Source organism: Eriocheir sinensis, chromosome 1, assembly GCF_024679095.1.
Source record: "Eriocheir sinensis breed Jianghai 21 chromosome 1, ASM2467909v1, whole genome shotgun sequence".
NCBI classification, from domain to species: Eukaryota; Metazoa; Arthropoda; class Malacostraca; order Decapoda; family Varunidae; genus Eriocheir; species Eriocheir sinensis.
The window spans coordinates 4,007,613-4,026,671 of NC_066509.1; the positions used below are offsets into that span (position 1 = coordinate 4,007,613).

The 19,059-nt window shown below is 42.6% G+C and overlaps 2 protein-coding genes and 1 long non-coding RNA gene across 18 annotated transcripts in view; 1 reads left to right on the plus strand and 2 right to left on the minus strand.

The window, feature by feature from the left end:
• LOC126980807 (monocarboxylate transporter 9-like) overlaps window positions 1–12,227 on the plus strand; it is a 26,896-nt gene extending 14,669 nt beyond the window's left edge. Inside the window, exons 10-14 of one of the 14 annotated variants that reach the window (XM_050831864.1) lie at window positions 1,123–1,317; window positions 2,005–3,871; window positions 3,967–4,060; window positions 4,247–4,790; window positions 8,524–8,729. In XM_050831864.1, coding sequence (XP_050687821.1) covers window positions 1,123–1,317; window positions 2,005–2,150 — 341 coding nt within the window. In that variant the 3' untranslated portion in view covers window positions 2,151–3,871; window positions 3,967–4,060; window positions 4,247–4,790; window positions 8,524–8,729. Of the gene's footprint in view, window positions 1–67; window positions 122–1,122; window positions 1,318–2,004; window positions 4,795–8,523; window positions 8,730–11,785 lie in introns of those variants that run through there. The other 13 variants (XM_050831378.1, XM_050831641.1, XM_050831804.1 and 10 more) reach the window with 13 other exon arrangements.
• On the minus strand, window positions 4,803–7,314 carry LOC126983026 (uncharacterized). 3 transcript variants are annotated; one of them, XR_007735502.1, is made up of 4 exons: window positions 5,893–7,314; window positions 5,549–5,780; window positions 5,091–5,424; window positions 4,803–4,976 (listed from the first exon to the last, which is right to left on the minus strand). It is a non-coding gene; the product is annotated as an uncharacterized LOC126983026 (long non-coding RNA). The 3 variants fall into 3 exon arrangements; XR_007735493.1 differs by lacking the exon at window positions 5,893–7,314 and having other exon boundaries at window positions 5,196–5,424; window positions 5,549–5,885; XR_007735488.1 differs by lacking the exon at window positions 5,893–7,314 and having other exon boundaries at window positions 5,549–5,885.
• On the minus strand, window positions 9,666–17,390 carry LOC126982814 (neuronal acetylcholine receptor subunit alpha-10-like). Its single transcript, XM_050835122.1, has 8 exons — window positions 17,224–17,390; window positions 16,151–16,335; window positions 15,625–15,734; window positions 14,684–14,900; window positions 13,334–13,511; window positions 12,334–12,483; window positions 11,778–11,956; window positions 9,666–10,840 (listed from the first exon to the last, which is right to left on the minus strand). The coding sequence occupies exons 1-8, from the start codon at window positions 17,291–17,293 to the stop codon at window positions 10,688–10,690; spliced, it is 1,242 nt and encodes a 413-aa protein (XP_050691079.1). The 5' UTR covers window positions 17,294–17,390; the 3' UTR covers window positions 9,666–10,687.
• Between the last annotated feature and the right edge of the window lie 1,669 nt (window positions 17,391–19,059).

Below are 19,059 nucleotides of genomic sequence, written 5' to 3' on the forward strand. Positions count from 1 at the left end.
TATTGTCATTAGTTTTACGTCTCTTGGCACACATATTTACCTAATTGTGTGATGAACTTTGTTACAGGCAAGAAATGAAAGGGAGGTACTTGCCGTCCCGACCCCCAAGCGATGTAAAAAGGTACAAGGTTGTACAATAATAGAGGGATATTCCAGTTCAAAGCTAAACATACAGAGAGAGAAGAGAGTGGGTCTTGTCAGCCCCTCACTCGTATCAGATGCCTAAGCTATCAAGGTGTTCACTAAGACCTTCCATCACCAACCCTAATGATGCTTCTCTCTCAAGCTCACTTTTGCTAATCAGAGGCATTTTGTTTTACACTTTAACCTCTTGCGGAATGCGTCTGTGCCTCTTTTTGTGCCCTATTCATTTACGGCTTAACCCAAAAGTGCTATTTATATTGTTCATTTGCAAGTTTGCCGCACTGTAATTTTGTGTGTGGATCTGTAGGGACTTTTTTTTTCTCTATAACGCTTTACTCCTCGTTGACATGATACCCATTACACCACTACACCACCACCACCACCACCACTACGATAACTAAACATACACGTCTCCATCATTCTGTACCTTTATTTTCATTGTGCTAACTTTTTTACCGCTCTCTGTTACGTTCTTCTCTCCACCAACCACCGGGGGCTTCGTGGTGCAGTGGTTAGCACACTCGGCTCACAACCGAGAGAGCCCGGGCTCGATTCCCGGGCGGAGTGGAAAAATTTGGGCGGCTTTTCCGATACCCTACGCCCCTGTCCACCCAGCAGTGAATGGGTACCAGGTATTAATCGGGGGTTGTGTCCCGTCTCCTGGGATCTGTTCCCTTCTCCTATAATTCCTTCCCTTTCTGTCTGTCTCTCTCCGGCATATGACCACAAATGTTGCACCGACTAAACGAAACTTTCCAACTTTCCACCAACCACCACCACGACCAAGGATTCTGGAGCACTATTTCTCTAGACTCCTTGATCACGACTCCACCACCACCACCACCGCCCTCTAATAGCGATATTCTTCCCCTACTACCACCACCACATACCCCAACATAACCCCTCCACACGACCCCCCCTTCACCACCACCCCTTACTTACCCACACGCGCGCACACCTCCATCTGCTCTCCCACAGTGCTGATGCGCCACACGGGTCAGTGGGGCGTGGTGCTGGTGTGCAACGGGGCGCTGGGCGTGGGGCTGGGGCTGTTGTACGTGATGGATGTGCTGCTGGTGGTGCGGGTCCTCGGGGCGCACCGCATGGCAGCTGTGTTCGGTATGAGTCAGTTCTTCAGGTGCCTTGCCTTCACCGCCATGGGCCCTATCGGAGGTGAGAGAGAGAGAGAGAGAGAGAGAGAGAGAGAGAGAGAGAGTGTGTGTGCTTGTGTTTTAAGTTTTTTTTTTATTACAGTAGAGGAAACAGTTCAAGGGCATAAAAAAAGGAAACAATAATGAAAAAAAGCCCGCTACTCATTGCTCCTACAAAAGACTCAAGAGGAGTGGCCGAAAGATATAGGTCAATTTCGGGAGTCTATTTGTTTCTTGCGCATGCACTGATTAACCTGTATGATCATTTGTATGTATGTATGTATGAAGCCGTTTACCTTGCTGCATTTCTCATGTGGCTATTTTAAGCATTCCAAGGTCCATTTTTTCCTCTTATTCATTTGCCTCATGACATTTTCCTTATTCTCTTAACCTCCTTACATCTTCCTCTATAAATATTGGTTATGAAATATATATTTGGTCCTTTAGTACATTAATCTATTTTCAGGATTTAGGTGTTTATTTACAAATCCGTGTGTGTGTGTGTGTGTGTGTGTGTGTGTGTGTGTGTGTGTGTGTGTGTGTGTGTGTGTGTGTTAATGATAATGTTTTCTTTGCCTCGTTGTGTTAATGGTCTTTATCTATCTATCTATCTGTCTATCTCTAACTATCTATATATTCATATCTATCTATCAATCTGTATATCTGTCTACCTGTCTGTCTTTCTGTATCTATCTATCTATCTATCCAGGCCAGCTAAGGGAGATGACGGGCAACTTCCTCGCCACATTCACCTTCCTCTCCGGCACCGTCACCCTGGGCTTCCTCCTCCTCACCTTCGCCACCTGCTCCATGTCCTGCCGCCGACCAACCCCGCTGAACCCCACCAAGGAGTAGAGAGCTTTCCCCTCCCCCGCCCTCCCCTCCTCACGGCCATGTATCGGTTCACGTTTTTCTGTGACGGCTATCGCGATGAAGACCAATTGTTATTGTTAATTGTTTAGAGGTTTCTCCATCCGACAGACCGACTCTATTGTCCTTGAAGACCAATTTGACGATCGAGTTATGTATGGTATGGAAGGGTGTGACTGAAGTGAATGGATGCTTTCATATACGACACACATCTACATACATACCATTTACACACCGTTAACTTCTTACATATCGCTCGCTGATCCTGCTCATCGCTAATATGATGGTAATAGGTATTCGTGTTCTTAATTCAGGGCACACATTTTCATTGTCGCCACCTAGACATATCCAGCAGGGCGATGACGTTTGAAGTGAAGAAGAGAGGAGAAGGAGAAGAGAGGAAGGGGAAGGAGTAGGAAAAGAAGAGGAAGGGTAGGAAAGGAAAGAGAAGGAGTAGGAAATGAAGAAGGGGAAGGAGGAAGGAAGAGAAGAAGGGAAAGGGAATGAAGTTGGGGTAGGAGGAGAAGGAGGAGAAGAAGTAGAAGGGGAAGGAACTGGAAAAGAAGGGTTAGGCAGAGAAGGAGGGGAAGGAAGAGAAAGAGAAGAAGGGATAGAAGGGGAAGGAACTGGAAGAGAAGGAGGGGAAAGAAGAGAAAGAGAAGAAGTAGAAGGGGAAGGAACTGGAAGAGAAGGGTTAGGCAGAGGAGGGGAAGGAAGAGAAAGAGAAGAAGGGATAGAAGGGGAAGGAACTGGAAGAGAAGGAGGGGAAAGAAGAGAAAGAGAAGAAGTAGAAAGGGAAGGAACTGGAAGAGGAGGGGAAGGAAGAGAAAGAGAAGAATTAAGGGAAGGAACTGGAAAAGAAGGGTTAGGCAGAGAAGGAGGGGAAGGAAGAGAAAAAGAAGAAGGGATAGAAGGGGAAGGAATGTTCATATCTGTGTTCACGGCCGAAGTGTCTCCTGCCAATATATCGAAGATGCGGATGGACAGACAGCCAACGTTGCCAGATTGTCGTACTCAGCCTCCTATGTTCGCTGATTTCCGACCTCAGAACTTCCTCCTCGACCCCAATTACTGCCTTCATATATAGTCATCGTTAAAATGATTAATTATTGGTATTTTTGGCAATAGCTATGGCTCAGAAACCGGTAAATACAAGGCTCTGAGTACGATAATCTGGCAACAGTGGGTCTGGCCTTCCAAACATACAAGGGAACACTGTAGGCTGAGTAGGCTGTATCAAACTAGGGTAGGCGGTGGCCGAACTGGTAGCGTACTGGACCCACATTCGCCGCGTGATGGACGACGCGGGTTCGAATCCTCACGCAACCACTCGGATTTTTCAGTCACCGCCGAGTGGCTTAAAACTACCCACATGCTGTCCTGAAGACCACCCATCAACCCGGACTCTAGAGGAAGCCGTCCAAGCGAATCAAGAACGAGTTCCGGGGGGCAGCATGAGCCAATGCAAGATGGCGCCACTATAAACACTCGCCTGCGCCAGAACGGGCTGGGCCGACCATCAGGCCCCACCTGGAAGAAGCCTTGGGCCGACCATCAGGCCCCACCGGGAAGATGCCTTCCGATTAAAAAAGTTTCTGAATGATGACGAATAGGTGAAACAATATCATACCTTAGGGCGACCTTTATGGAGATTAATGAACTTTTTGGAGCGTTCCGATAAAAAGTTTCTGGTTGATGACGAATATGTGAAACAATATCATACCTTAGGGCGACCTTTATGGAGATTAATGAACTTTTTCGAGCGTTCCGATTAAAAAAGTTTCTGAATGATGACGAATAGGTGAAACAATATCATCTTAGAGTGACCTTTATGGAGATTAATGAACTTTTTGGAGCGTTCCGATTAAAAAAAGTTTCTGAATGATGACGAATAGGTGAAACAATATCATCTTAGAGTGACCTTTATGGAGATTAATGAACTTTTTGGAGCGTTCCGATTAAAAAAGTTTCTGAATGATGACGAATAGGTGAAACAATATCATCTTAGAGTGACCTTTATGGAGATTAATGAACTTTTTGGAGCGTTCCTATTAAAAAAGTTTCTGAATGATGGCGAGTAGTTGAAACGATAGTATCTTAGGGCGACCTTTATGGAGATATTCGCCCGCGCTGCCAGGACTGCTGCATTATATTTCGTAAAGATCTATGATATCTGCTTTACTATGTGTACGTGTATATATATTTTTATATGTGACCAATTTCTGTGTCGGTCGTTTCGTTTCGTTGTTTCGACACAGTGCCGTATTCCAATTACCTATATCCGTTGTTATATAATTGTATACCTATATTATCTGTTGGATAATTTATATTTTTTGATTCTTTGTGCACGTGAGATTATAAGAACACACACACACACACACACACACACACACACACACACACACACACAACACAGAAAATTTACGTATACAGCAGATATAAAACTCATGTATATAATGTACATAATTTTTAAGAATATTCTAATGACAGCTAAATGGGAGAAAAAAGTAACAAAAAATAATAAATTGTTATATGCTCGTAGTCTTTGAATTTCCCGCGTGACGTCACAGCGAGGCGAGGAGGAGCAAGGCATGGCGGATGATGGCGGAAGCGGCTGTTTATTTTGTGAGTAAGGACTTGGATTACCGTGATTTCTTAGGACTAGAGAGCTTCTTGTGTTTCGTTTAGGCTTTATAGAGGCACACTGCATCTCCAAAACATGTCAGGGAGCTGCTGGAGAGTCAGATAAGATAGTGTGTAAGTTTCCACGCCCAGCCATCCTCGGACTGGCCAACCACCACGCCTGTTAACCTTGAGAGATGGAAGACAGAAAAATATATCACAACAACATGGAACAGAAGAAAAAAGAAAATTGAACAAAACTGAAAGACACAACAACGCCAATCAAGAATCTAGAATGTGAACCTTGAGAAATGGAAGACAGAAAAAGACTATATCACAACAACATGGAACAGAAGAAAAAAGAAAACTGAAAGACAACAACGCCAATCAAGAATCTAGAATGTGAACCTTGAGAAATGGAAGACAGAAAAAGACTATATCACAACAACATGGAACAGAAGAAAAAAGAAAATTGAACAAAACTGAGACACAACAACGCCAATCAAGAATCTAGAATGTGAACCTTGAGAAATGGAAGACAGAAAACTATATCACAACAACATGGAACAGAAGAAAAAAGAAAATTGAACAAAACTGAAAGACACAACAACGCCAATCAAGAATCAAGAATGTGAACCTTGAGAGATGGAAGACAGAAAAAGACTATATCACAACAACATGGAACAGAAGAAAAAAGAAAATTGAACAAAACTGAAAGACACAACAACGCCAATCAAGAATCTAGAATGTGAATTGTGAACCTTGAGAAATGGAAGACAGAAAAAGACTATATCACAACAACATGGAACAGAAGAAAAAAGAAAATTGAACAAAACTGAAAGACACAACAACGCCAATCAAGAATCTAGAATGTGAACCTTGAGAAATGGAAGACAGAAAAAGACTATCACAGCAACATGGAACAGAAGAAAAAAGAAAATTGAACAAAACTGAAAGACACAACAACGCCAATCAAGAATCTAGAATGTGAACCTTGAGAAATGGAAGACAGAAAACTATATCACAACAACATGGAACAGAAGAAAAAAGAAAATTGAACAAAACTGAGACACAACAACGCCAATCAAGAATCAAGAATGTGAACCTTGAGAAATGGAAGACAGAAAACTATATCACAACAATATGGAACAGAAAAAAAAAGAAAATTGAACAAAACTGAAAGACACAACAACGCCAATCAAGAATCAAGAATCTAGAATAAGTCATAAGTGGGAGCCGTTACGAAGGCAATCCCACGCCTATACTACTGCTGGACTGGACTGGAGTGTAATGCCAATACCCGTGTGATGGCCAAGCATACCATAAATCACTCTGTAAGGGGGGCACCTCTTTGGCCGACTGGTTAAGGAGTGGCTTTCCCATCTCGCTGGTCACGGGTTCGATCCCCCGGCGCCGGCAAAACCATTCCGGACAGTTTGTACAGTTTCACTCAACCAATGATTTTCTTATGTGATTCAAGTTTTTTTCTGGAGATATAGTGGAGTGAAATTCGGGCAATATATGAGCACTTCGCGGGAAACTATCAGGGCGAGTGTTTGTTAGGACCTCACAACCCTTCAACAACTATGGAGGATATGGTATCAATGAAACAATGAAAGGTTCTCATTCCTTAACTTGTTCCCATGATAAATATTGTTCTGAGGGAAAGGACAGCTTCAAAATACTTAATGCAGACCCATAATTTCTGCAAGGGGGGGGGCTCCCCTAATGTTTTTCTATATCAGACTCAAAATACCCCTAAAAGAGCTTATTTTTTATTTCCCCCAATAGGAAACCCCACCTGTGCATGCTCGCTTCACTTGCCACCCTTCCCCCAAATAGTGAACCTATGATGCCCCCTAGCCCCCAAAATTTGCCAAAATTATGGACCTGTAATGGTTTTGCAAATATGGACAAACCCAAATTGTTTATGATTGCTGGTATGTCTTGAATGAGAAATAATTCCACAAAAATTAAATGTAAACAAAGGAATTTAGACTACACCAAATTCTTCAACATTGTAGCATGGGAATGGACTATACTCTTACCATTAGTGGCCCAATGTAACACGATTGAAGCATTTTAAATCAAACTTGACACCACTTCCTCCAACCTTATATTCACTAGGGCAGAAGTGCAGTTTTGTTGGCTATTGACTTGATGTAGTTCCACTTCGGTTCAAGGACAGACCACATAGTCTGGGCTGTATATAGGTATAGGGTCTGTCTGGTCTGAATATCTAAATCTTTATAAATCAATCCCAGCTCACGGCAGCTTCTTGGTGAGTGAGACATTGCTCTATTGTAACCCTTGCAGTGCCATGTGGCCTTAGCTACCTAGGGGGGGAATCTTGTGTCACCTGTATTATATCTTTTCTCTGTCCTCTTATCCATTTGCATTTTATTCAGTTATATAGATATGCAGCATCGACCTCTCCCTTTCTCTTTTGGCATTGCACAATTTCCTGCCTAGAGACTTGGTCAATGTCAGTGCCTTTGACTCATGTGCAGGGTGGATTGGTTTAAACTTTTTTTTTTTTATTTTTTTTATCGGTCATTATATTTTAAACTTTGAATGTGGTTCATGGAAGTTCAGGTATTCAGGGTAATATATATATCATTATTTTAGTGTTATATGATATTTTATAAGACTTCAAACATTGTAATATTCAACATAGGAGAATTTTATTAACATTTTAGGTTTTTAGCAAAGGGATGACTCACTCTAAATTAGTTTCCATTGAGAAAATGTACGCTGTTTGAAGTAAAATATAAGTCCTTTGATGGGTGGTCTTCAGGACAGCATGTGGGTAGTCTTAGGCCTATGTATTAACTGTATTAATTGTATATATATATATATATATATATATATATATATATATATATATATATATATATATATATATATATATATATATATATATATATATATATATATATATATATATATATATATATATATATATATATATATATATATATATATATATATATATATATATATATATATATATATATATATATATATATATATATATATATATATATATATATATATATATATATATATATATATATATATATATATATATATATATATATATATATATATATATATATATATATATATATATATATATATATATATATATATATATATATATATATATAAGAGAAACTTTGAGCAGGCAAGGAGGAGTGTCTCTTGATAGAAAAAGATGGAAACTCTTTTGCCATGGCCATCCCCTGGTGGGAGCTCCTAGGAGCAAGCGTTGATAAAATGATGATGATGATGATGGTGTGTAAACAGAATCTCATATATATACCTAGGCCTAAGATTACCCACATGCTGTACTGAAGACCCCTAGCAACTCGGACTAGATTCTCTAAAAGAGGATCAAAGATGAGCCCCTGGGGGCAGCATGAGCCAAGCAAGATGGTGCCACTATAAACACTTGATTGTGCCATAATGGGCTGGAGTTGGCCACCATACCCCACCAAGAAAGCCTACCAGTGCCATAGGGCAAATGTAAAAAAAAATAATAATAATAATAATAATAAAAACATCCCTTTTTAAATTGAAAATATATTTTGTAACAAATGTTTACTCTAGGTAAATGTAATCTCATTGTAAGAATATTGAACTGAATTTTGTCTAAACTTGCCTGATGTAATAGTTCAATTTATGTTTATTGTTTCTTTATCTTCTATATGATTTCTCTCTGGATTGTGCACAGAGATGTTGGAGACTGTCAAGAGGTTGCACTGGCAGGCTTGCTGGGAATCAGAACAAGCATAGGGCTCTGTCACATTGGACGAGAGCTTTCCTGAGGAGAGGTACGTCAGTAGCTGCACTGAGGACATCGAGGGTCATCTCGGTGCATATTGCCTCCAGAGTGTCTACTGGGCCTTGAAGAAGCTTCGCTCTAAGCCTTCCTCTCAGGTGCGTGCTATTCAAATATCAAGTGGTTGCCTTGTGTCAGACAAGGATGGGCAGAGGGCTCATTGAGTTGAGTACTCAGAGCAGCTATACTCGGCAGACCTTCTGAAGCTTGGTTCCAAATAATGGATGCTGATCCACTCATTGACAAAAGCCCACCCTCTCTTGCTGAGGTCAGAGAGGCTGTGACAAAGTTAAGGGGTGGAAAGGCACCTGGTATTTGTAACATCATTGCAGAGTTGCTCAAAGCTGGAGATGAAGCCATGATCTGCAGGCTGCATAGTCTTGATTTCCGTATAACAATCCGGTACCATTCCTCCTGACTTGAAGAGGGAGCTGGTTGTCCCTATCTTGAAAAGGAAAGGAGACCATAAGGACTGCAATAACTACTTTGATATTACACTGCTTGTGCAGATTAGCAGCCAACTACTGAAGTTACAGAGACCTGAGTAGTCAGAGTTCATGCCTGGTAAATCAACAAACAATTGTATCCAAGCTCTTCGCATACTGCTGGAGTGCTGATATGAGCTTCGACATGGGATGCTTGCAGCCTATGTCGATCTCAAGGTGTTTGATTCAGCACATTGTGAAGCAGTCTGGGATCTCCTGTGATTCTGCAGAATTCCTGCAAGTATTCTTGGTCTATTGAGTGGCCTGTACCCTAGGACAAAGTTGCATGAAGTGTCAGGGGCAGGTCCAATTTCTTCCATTTGAACACAGGAGGCAGGACTGTGTTCTTGACCCATCACTTCAACACTGTATGGACTAGGTAATAGGCAGAAGAGTGGAGCAGAGTCATTGTGGAGAATCTCTTGGCAATAGTAATTAAGGTTACTGACCTTGATTTTGCCAATATTGCAGTAATTCTTGACAAGTCACTGGAGGTCATGGGGAGCCTCCACAGAACCACTGGAAGCACCAGGTTTCAAAAGAAACAAATTGTAATGACCCATAAAGTGTATTTTAAGTCTCCCAGACAAGTGGTAAGCAGATTACACAGTTAACTGAACATATTAATGTATGTATAATGTCAATACATGTCATAATTATTACTATGTAAGGTTGCAATTTGTTTTGCTTGGGTCTTATAGGACATCCACACCATGTAAAGAATGGCTCAACCATAATCTTTACCAACATCACTTTAAAGAATTATAATAATGATAATCCCTCTCAGTGGTATCAGTAACACATTTACTATTGTTTAAATTAAATTAATACAATGAAGCTTATAATCAAAGAACTGATAATGATCGGAAATAAGCAACTGTATTATCACCTTTTGCACCACCTGTAGAGCTTCATTCACTAGACACCTTGTGTCCCTTGTTACATACATGCATACATATCAGGAAAGAATGTTTAGCATCCTTTCTTTTAAGAGCATTTTTATTTTCATGCCTCACAAATATTTCCAGAGCATTCCCCAGGTACAAAATGGAATGGTGCACACAAATTAGCAAACATACCTGATGCCTCAGATGCATAATCAATCAATGGAGGCATATGCAGTATCATGTGTTGCTTTGCTCACCTTCTGATGCCAAACCTGGGGGATCCTCTAGACAAATATCAATGCAGGGCCCCTTCCCATCCCAAGTACCCCATGGCAGGTTCTATTGGCTTACTCAAGCCATGAACTCTGTGGGCATTCCCTTGATCTCCTCCACTCTTGTCTTTTACAGAAACAACACGATAAGCAGGGTCGGCTTCAGGGGAGAATTTCACATTTAGATGCCCAAACATCAATCCAACATGTTCTGGCCATTACTTTAACAATATACTAAAAACCATTGCTTTGAGCATAGATCTCAGCAAGCCATTAACTCAACCATATGCTTGACCATCAATCCAAGAATAAGGAATGCCATTAATTGAATACAAATCGTAAATGAAAAAACAAGAACTGAAAGATAAAAATAAAATAAAAAATCGCACCATTAATGAACTAATTAGTTGATTCAAATCAAGACACTTAAGAAGGCAATGATGAAGACAACGACAGCAATGCGGTCGATGGCAGCAGCGACGAGAAGCCATTCGTAGTTGTGTGATGGCGGGCGTGAATCTTCTAAAACCTCTCCGTCCTCGGTTCCGCCCCCACTCATCCCAACCTACACAGGAATGGATGGGTTATGTATGAGTTAACATTCATCCACAATCCTTGGCAGCATCCTCTCTGACATCAACACAAGCATCTGCAAATAGACCTCTCACCAAAGAGACTACCCTGTACCTCTCACTTTCATCCTCTGCCTAACTCTTCTAGTCATAAAAGCAAACAACCACGATGACATCACACTCCTGTCTTGCTACCAGTTCCAGACATCTGAAAGCAGTAAATAGCTTTCTATTCTATAGGTACTTTTCAACAACACTCAACTCTTGTTTTCCAGACTTATAGGGGGAGCACCTGTCCCAGCTGATACATGAAACAGTCAGGCATGTTGGCCGCAATGATGAGGCATTTGCCTTTTACTTCAACTCCTCGGTTAGCCAAAAGTATTATTCTAATGTGAATTACTTAAGTACTTAATTCAAATCAGTACATGCAAATGTAAGGTCACAGCACAGCCTGTTAACAACTCAACAATAAATAAATATGTCTGGCATGCATGGAGACTCCTAGCGAGTGTTGCAGACAATAACCAGGGGATAGGGTCAGATTACTTGTTTCGATACTCAGACTTTGCCAGACATATGTCCAGGCATCACCAGACCCTAGATTTTTGGCCCAAACTTTTCTTTTGGTTCCCAGATTCAACCAGGCACATGTCTGAACCCCAGCTTTTGTCTGGGAAATCAAGGGTTGAGTGTATAATTTCTAGAACAAAATATTGATGCACACATCCCATGAATATCCTACCCAGCTTTAAAATAACTTTTGCAGTTTATGAATGAAATGATGCTTGGAAAAGTGTACAAAAATTTAAGTATAATCATACATTAAAACTTGATAAAATACAGTACATTGAGTCTGCTTCAATCCTGCAATAGTACAAATTGGTAAAAAGAAATACTATTTAAGGTAAGAGAACCCATACTGCCTACCTTTTCAGTGTACTGCCTGAGGAAGAGGACAGTGCTGAGGGGCCCCGTGAGGAGCCTCTTGAGAAAGGCTGGCGGGGGCGTGCTGATGCCTGGCTGGCGTGTATCAAGGAAGCGGAGTAGTAAGGCGTTTATCCCCACGCTCACCACCACCACCATCAGTGACTGCCCAAAGAACTTGACTGTGCAGAGAGAAATTTTATTTTTAAGACAAAACCTTGGCAGTAGGGGAGACACTTAAGGGAAAGCTCATTAAACCTTCATTACCTTATCTCTGCAAAAGAATAGGGAAGGACAGATTTGATAAAGTTACAGAAGCTTGCATTGCTCATCCCTGTGCAACCTTGGCAAACAAAGCAGGAAGAATTAACTAAATAGTGACAAAATCTTGTATGACCTTTGTCCACACATGAAAGCAAGTTAGCAGGTACTTAATACAATTGTAAAAACTTGTGCTCTTGCCTTTTTAACCCTGGCAAGGTAAAAGGATATACACTGTCATTAGATGAACACAGAAGCTCCTTGAAGCCTTCCAATACAATTTTTTTGCTGAACTTACTAACGACAGGCACTGAGGAGAGGACTGGGATAGTGCTGGCGAGGTAAATAAGGTGCAGGAGGGTGAGGATGAGGCAGACGCAGCCCAGCAGGAGACGACGAACTTCCCACAGAGGCAAGACAAACTGCAGCAGTGCGAGTACAGCAACCACTGAAGAGGGAATCAGGGAGACATGAGATATTTACATGCATGTCACGCAGACCTGTTGGTCCAGATGAGGTAGTCGGTCCTTAAGCAAAACTACATCAATCAGCCTGGAAGATGAATATAAAGGTGGAAGTAGTAGTGTTAGTTTCTCCTCAATGGACCAGTCTTGTTGCACTGAGTCACTAAAGGTGGAAGCTTACGCTATTCTTGTACAATAATGATGAAAAAGAATTTGGTGCAGTCTAGATTAGTCAACACTTCAGCTGAGCACAATTGTTTTTCATTCATAACGCATCAAACAATATGGATTTGTCCACATCTAAAGCCATGAACTAAGGTAGTGTCCCTAAAGAGAAGCAATGTTAAAAACATAACAACCTTTCATTATAAGCTTTGTTACACAAGAGATTATCATTTGTAGCCCTAAACTGAAGACCTAATTTAGCAGTCTTGCACAGCGCATCAGTGATGCAGTGGTTAGCGTGACTATATAGCTCTGAATCAACAGACCTGGGTTTGGATCCCAGTCAGGGCAGTTCATTCTCTTTTTCAGACTGGTTGATAAATGCGTATGTACATGGGGAAACCTGAGGAAGGTAAATTGTTGTAACCCAGATGTTACACTGGCCTTGAGAGGAAGAGAGAAGGGGGAGGCGGGTCAAACAAGGTGTTGAAAAATGAGACGAGTAGAACAAGATAAAACAAATGAATAGGTTGAGGATATAAATGAAATTAAGAAAAAGAATGAGAAGGGAAAACAAGCATGACTTAGAAAAGCAGAAAATAGTAAGAAGAGCTTAGAGGTGAAAGAAGGAACAGGAGGAATAAGAACCTCTCATGACTATACACATACCAATAGAGGGAAGTGCGACGGTGTAAGTGAAGACGGGCGACACTCGGGTGAACTTGACCATCATCTGAATCATGACGTAGCGAAGGTTCACGGTTGGGTATTCCTGGACAAGGCGGCCCAACTCACCGCCCTGGAACTGCCATGCGTGTGTGTACTTCATGAACCAACCCGGCAACACCTGAAATGAGATGAGGCAGAGGTAAGATGTGTGGTGGTGGTAGTAGTAGTAATAGTAATTGGACATTAGTGATGGCAAGTTCCAGATGGTGGTGGCACCAGTGTAGAAGTACTACCTAGACCCAGTCCATATAAGTGTTGAAAAGTGATGAGGCAAGGACGCTGCCCTGCGGCTGCGTCGCTCCTGTATTCACACACACACACACACACACACACACACACACAAAAAAAAAAAAACTTCCCCCTATTTTAACAGCACTTAATGCCCCAGAGTACAGGCCAGTCAGTAGATTAGGAATCCCATGGAGCTGCAGATCCCCGATTGCCTCATGATGCACTGAATCAAATGCATTCTTGAGATCGACTTGGGCTGCAAGCATTCCATGTCGTCATCCCACTAGTACGCGAACCGCTAAGATATGGTGATTTGTCAACTTACCATATGTGAGCCTGGACTTCTCAGGTCTGCAATATCAAGAGTTGCCTGAGAACCCTAGCTCTTGAGCAATAGATGGGCAAGCATCTTGCTTGGCACACTGAACAGACCCACCCCCTCTTCCAGTCAGGAGGAATGGTACCATATTCACTGCCTCTGACCTTGTCAAGAGTGTACTTTCGTTATTGGGTGGATCAGTAAACTCTTTGTAACCCAGCGACGGAGAGCAATATACCCTCTGCTCGGAGTGTCTGACGTGTGTACAGTATACTACTGCTCAAAACTCCACAGGCGTCCGTCCATGTCTGACACGAATTAAACAACCATCTGCACTTCGGATAGCGCTCAACTGAGCAAGAGGCAGCTCCTCCAGGGCTCGGTAGGCAGGTCGGACGTCATTTGCAGTGGAATGGCCCTTCTAGTCCTCAGCGAGTCCTTGCACACTTAATTGTCTCCTCAGGAAAGCTCCACTCAAGGAGTCTGGAATCCTAAGCGACAGCCTATGTAGATATTAGTAACAGTAGCTACTAATTTCCTATTCTCAATATAAGTATATCCAATGAACCAAAGAAATACCCCTCGAAACGTCTCGGAATAATCTGTTGAAACCATAATTTTTCCTTTTGGGAGCAGTAGTTTTCAATGCTAGCTTTTTTTTTTTCCTTGACGGCCTCCCTGATGTAAAAAACAACTTAAGTATCATTATAATTTTTTTTTTCTCTCTCTCTCTCTCTCACCTTTGATCTGTTCCTGAATAGCTGGATGTCCATGTGGTAGCCGTGCCGTGTCCAAGAGCCGAGGAAGAGGTAGCAGACTTGGGTGTCATAGGGCCAGTAGGTCAAGTCGAGGGGGCACTCCGCACGCAGGGTGGCGGGTGGCACCCACCACACCCGCCCTTCAGAGTCAACCACCAAGTCTGTGCTGCCGTACGGGTCCACTTTGGTGATGTCGGCGCTGCTCACACAGACAACCAATTAGACAGTTAAATAGTTAGTTGGTCGAGTAGGTAGTCAGTCATTTAAACCGTGAAGTTAGTTTGTATATTAGCTTATTGTCCACAAATATACAAATAGTAGGTGATTATAAGAACAACTTACTCACACACACACACACACACACACACACACGAGATTCAGTAAATAAATGGGTTTTCGTGGACTGATGGTAATAATGAAAAAATACATGGGTTAAAATCTAGCACTTGTTAGGCTGTTAGGTGATACGCTATTCATGGTTTACTATAGTTGATTGGCTATCTATGCAGAAGTAATCTAGTGAGTTCTTGTTAGTTTAATTATTACCAACTTATATTTTTACAGGATTAAGTGTCTCGTAATGACCTGTGTGTGTGTGTGTGTGTGTGTGTGTGTGTGTGTGTGTGTGTGTGATTCACCACGGCCTGATAACGAGTTGGACTCGCTTTCGCCAGCAGGTACCCTCCCGACGTGAGCAAGTGCTCATTCTCGTCGATCTCTTGGTGCTGCCAGGACCTCACACACCACACACCCCATCCCCCTTGCTCAAGGGGTGAGAGTAACCACTCCTAGCCAACAGAAAGAATCCGACCTGAGCGGGGCTCGTAACGCCGCCTGTTTGACCATGAAGCCTTGCAGCGCAGCGCTCTACCGATTGAGCTGTGTGTGTATATGTGTGTGTGTGTGTGTGTGTGTCCCCTTACTTGTTGTAGAGGACGATGCCGGGTTGCCACACTTCATGGTCTCCCACGTGTACATTGTCGAGTCCCCCGTAGTCCTTGTGGTCCCATGTCAGGCGCGGGTCCATCCACGTCTGTTGATCACAAGCACCAACTCTATCAATCTCTGCAACTTGTTAACCATGTCCTTCCCTTCCTCAGCATCACGATCATCAGCCATCAACCCTATCAACATCACCGCCTTCTATGCAACTCGTTAACCATCACTCCCTTCCCCAGCATCATCATCATCAGCATCGCCACAGCTCAACTCACCAATATGCATCATCCTCTCACACTCAATAGATTATCTTAACCACGTCAGACAACGAGAACACACACACACACTAATAACCTTTGGGAAATATACACATGAACAAACAAATTTTAGCCAACCGCCAAACAAACAAACAATGAAAAAAATGGCTAGATATTTTTTTTCTTACACGAGACTAGAGCGTGATTAAACGATGGTGAATGACTCCCCACCTTCTCTCTCTCTCTCTCTCACCAGGGCGATCCAAGCGTTGATGTGGACGACCTGCTTGTCCTCCTCAATCCACGAGCCCTGCACCTGCACCGTGATCTCCACCAACGTCGTCGCGTTGTGCTCCCGCTGAGGCAAGGCTGTTTTGTCGTAGCTCTGCAGCAGGTGCTTCTTCAGCCGCTCTTCCGGCGACAATTCCTGCTGCCCGTCTGAAGTGCCAGGGAAGGACCGTCCATTAGCATTACGAGGGGATAAGGGTCACATTCTTATTAAACATTTCTGCGTCCAAGCACACACATTTGACAAGGCTTTCGTAGTAGTTTGGTGCATTTATTGGGGTAGTTCTATGACCCGTAGTTAGACCAATTTTATGTACTTTGATTGTAAAAATACATTCATTAACACTCGATTAATCTCCTCTTCGGCCTTTGGAAATAGTTGTGAAAGGCGGAAGCGTTTGATAATACCGATCTAATTCTTATTCACATAGGGACTATATTATAGTCTTGCTTGTTGCGCCCCGTCCCTCCCCTTCCAGTCAGCTTTGCATCGTGGTCAGTCTCGTTCTTTATGATATTGTTTGGTGACTGAAAAATCTCGCTAGTCACCCCTAAAAGTGGCGAACATGTTACTCGCTATGACAAGTAAAATATATTTGCATGTGGGAGTAAAGATAATTTTGTAGTTACTCGTTAGATGCGGCTGAAATTTGTTTATTATGTCTATTATATACTTGTAAATTCGATTAAGAATACTCGAAAAAAAGTTGGAAATCGTAAATACTGAAAACAAAATTATTCAACGGCGATCGTACTATGTAATATAAAAAGTGTTCGTTTCTTTTGTGGCTAGTAAACATACGAAGAGGTAATCGCGAAGGGCTGGTGTGCAAATAATTAAAGAATTGAATATTGGGGATGTAATCAAGCTGTTTCTATGCAGACAAATCGAAGGAAAAGTAAAAGAACTGACGTCTACAGGAATTACAAAGCCGACCACTGAGGGCACGCCAAAGTGAGAAAGACAAATCTCCTTCTTGCGCCACACTTTCATAACCGTTACAATTTTAACAAGTGGAGTTCCTGCGGTACTACTACCTGAAAGAACCTGTCGCGGAAGGCAGAGCGCCAGCACCGCCGCCATCAGGAGGAGCCGATGAGAGGCCATGGCTGCCGAACCTCAGCAGGGGAGCCGCAGGCGTGTTCAAGTGAGCCTGAGCGTGCCCGGGTACTGAGGGAACAGGAAGGTTGGGGCCGCAGCGACACCCGGGCGGTGGTGGACAAGGTGTCACGGCTCAGGTGTCGGGGGCGGCGCGACCTGGCACCGCCTCCCGCCCTGCACCCCCGCGGCCCCCCACATCTCCAGGTGCCTCAAGTCAAGGCAGAAGCAACTTATATTATGGCAAGGGAGGTCTCAGAGACATATAAAGTATATTAAAAATGCCCGCCACACGTTTATCCGACTAAAACGAATCCTGAAAAAAGAATAGGCCTAATCGAAGTAGCTATAGTTAGAATGGGGGACTAAGAGTATTCCCAATAGCCTTCTTATAGCACAGACTATCAATTTCGTAAGCTTTTATCCGAAGCTTCACGTTCCCTTGCCATCTGCCTGCCTGCCTGCCTGGAGGATGTGCAAGGCGTTAGAGTTCCCTGGCCGCTAAACACCATTTTTTTTCCAGGCCATGCGCTTCTCCACGCAGTCAAAGGGAAAGCGGCCCTGAATCATTACCGCAGACTATAAGGCATGGAATCATTAATATTCACCCATAGCACCGCCGAACACGTCGCCACGAGCCGCCGTGGTGTAGGGAGGCGAGAGGATGTTGTCACGTGCTGGGTCGGTCGCGTGGGGGAGGACCAGCTCGAATTACGCATGGCGGCACGGCAGGCCAATGCACTGCACGGACCCCAACCTTACTGCGGGCACGGCACGGGGGTGTGAACTCCGTTCATACTATTTTACGGAGGCGAAAGGGAACGGATAATACGCCCTTATATTATAGTCAATAAGGCAGTACGGTCAACTGTTATAGTACTACTAAGCTGGTATCCCTTGATTTCCGAGGTACAATGCGAGTAGTACTTTATCGCCACCCCTCACCTCCATATTGGAAATAAGAACACCTCCTACTGGTAAACTAGGCATTCTGTATTCCTACAGCGGTACCGTGTGCCCGGTATTATGCTTGGCTCCAGGCATCCTTACATCCGACACCCGACACCAACGCCTACGCCCCGCAGGCTCATACAACCAAATGACAGACTGGCTCTGTGCTCAGGCAATACCAAATGTTTCAGTGAAGTGAAACTCGACTACTGCCATTACTATACTGCTATTCACTTTATTCAAATTTCTGGACTATTACCACTACTATACTCAGAGAGCTTCTTACTGTTAATGTGCAGTACTACTGCGTAGACTTTAAGAAGACGATGTTTCTACACACACACACACACACACACACACATATATATATATATATATATATATATATATATATATATATATATATATATATATATATATATATATATATATATATATATATATATATATATATATATATATATATATATATATATATTATTCATAGTATTTACCATCAATTACCCAATTTTTAGTTTTTAATAAAGATTTATTCTCAATGAAATGCATGGGATTGTGTACTTTGTTAATTAAAGAAATCCACTATGCTGAGAGAGAGAGAGAGAGAGAGAGAGAGAGAGAGAGAGAGAGAGAGAGAGAGAGAGAGAGAGAGAGAGAGAGAGAGAGAGAGAGAGAGAGAGAGAGAGAGAGAGAGAGAGAGAACGCACGCGTACATACTTATCTAACTGATAAAGAACCCTATTCTACTATCTGTCAACAGCACACTCAAAATCTTCCTCCCCTCCTACAAGATAATCTGGCTTGCTGCATCCAACCTTCCTGAA

Coding starts and splice junctions, on each gene's coding strand:
- LOC126982814 (XM_050835122.1), bottom strand. CDS start 17,293: ATGGCCTCTCATCGGCTCCTCCTGATGGCGGCGGTGCTGGCGCTCTGC. Junction 13,512..14,683: donor TATTCAGGAACAGATCAAAG/GTGAGAGAGAGA, acceptor ATCTCATTTCAG/GTGTTGCCGGGTTGGTTCAT. Junction 10,841..11,777: donor TCAGGCAGTACACTGAAAAG/GTAGGCAGTATG, acceptor ATTCCTGTGTAG/GTTGGGATGAGTGGGGGCGG.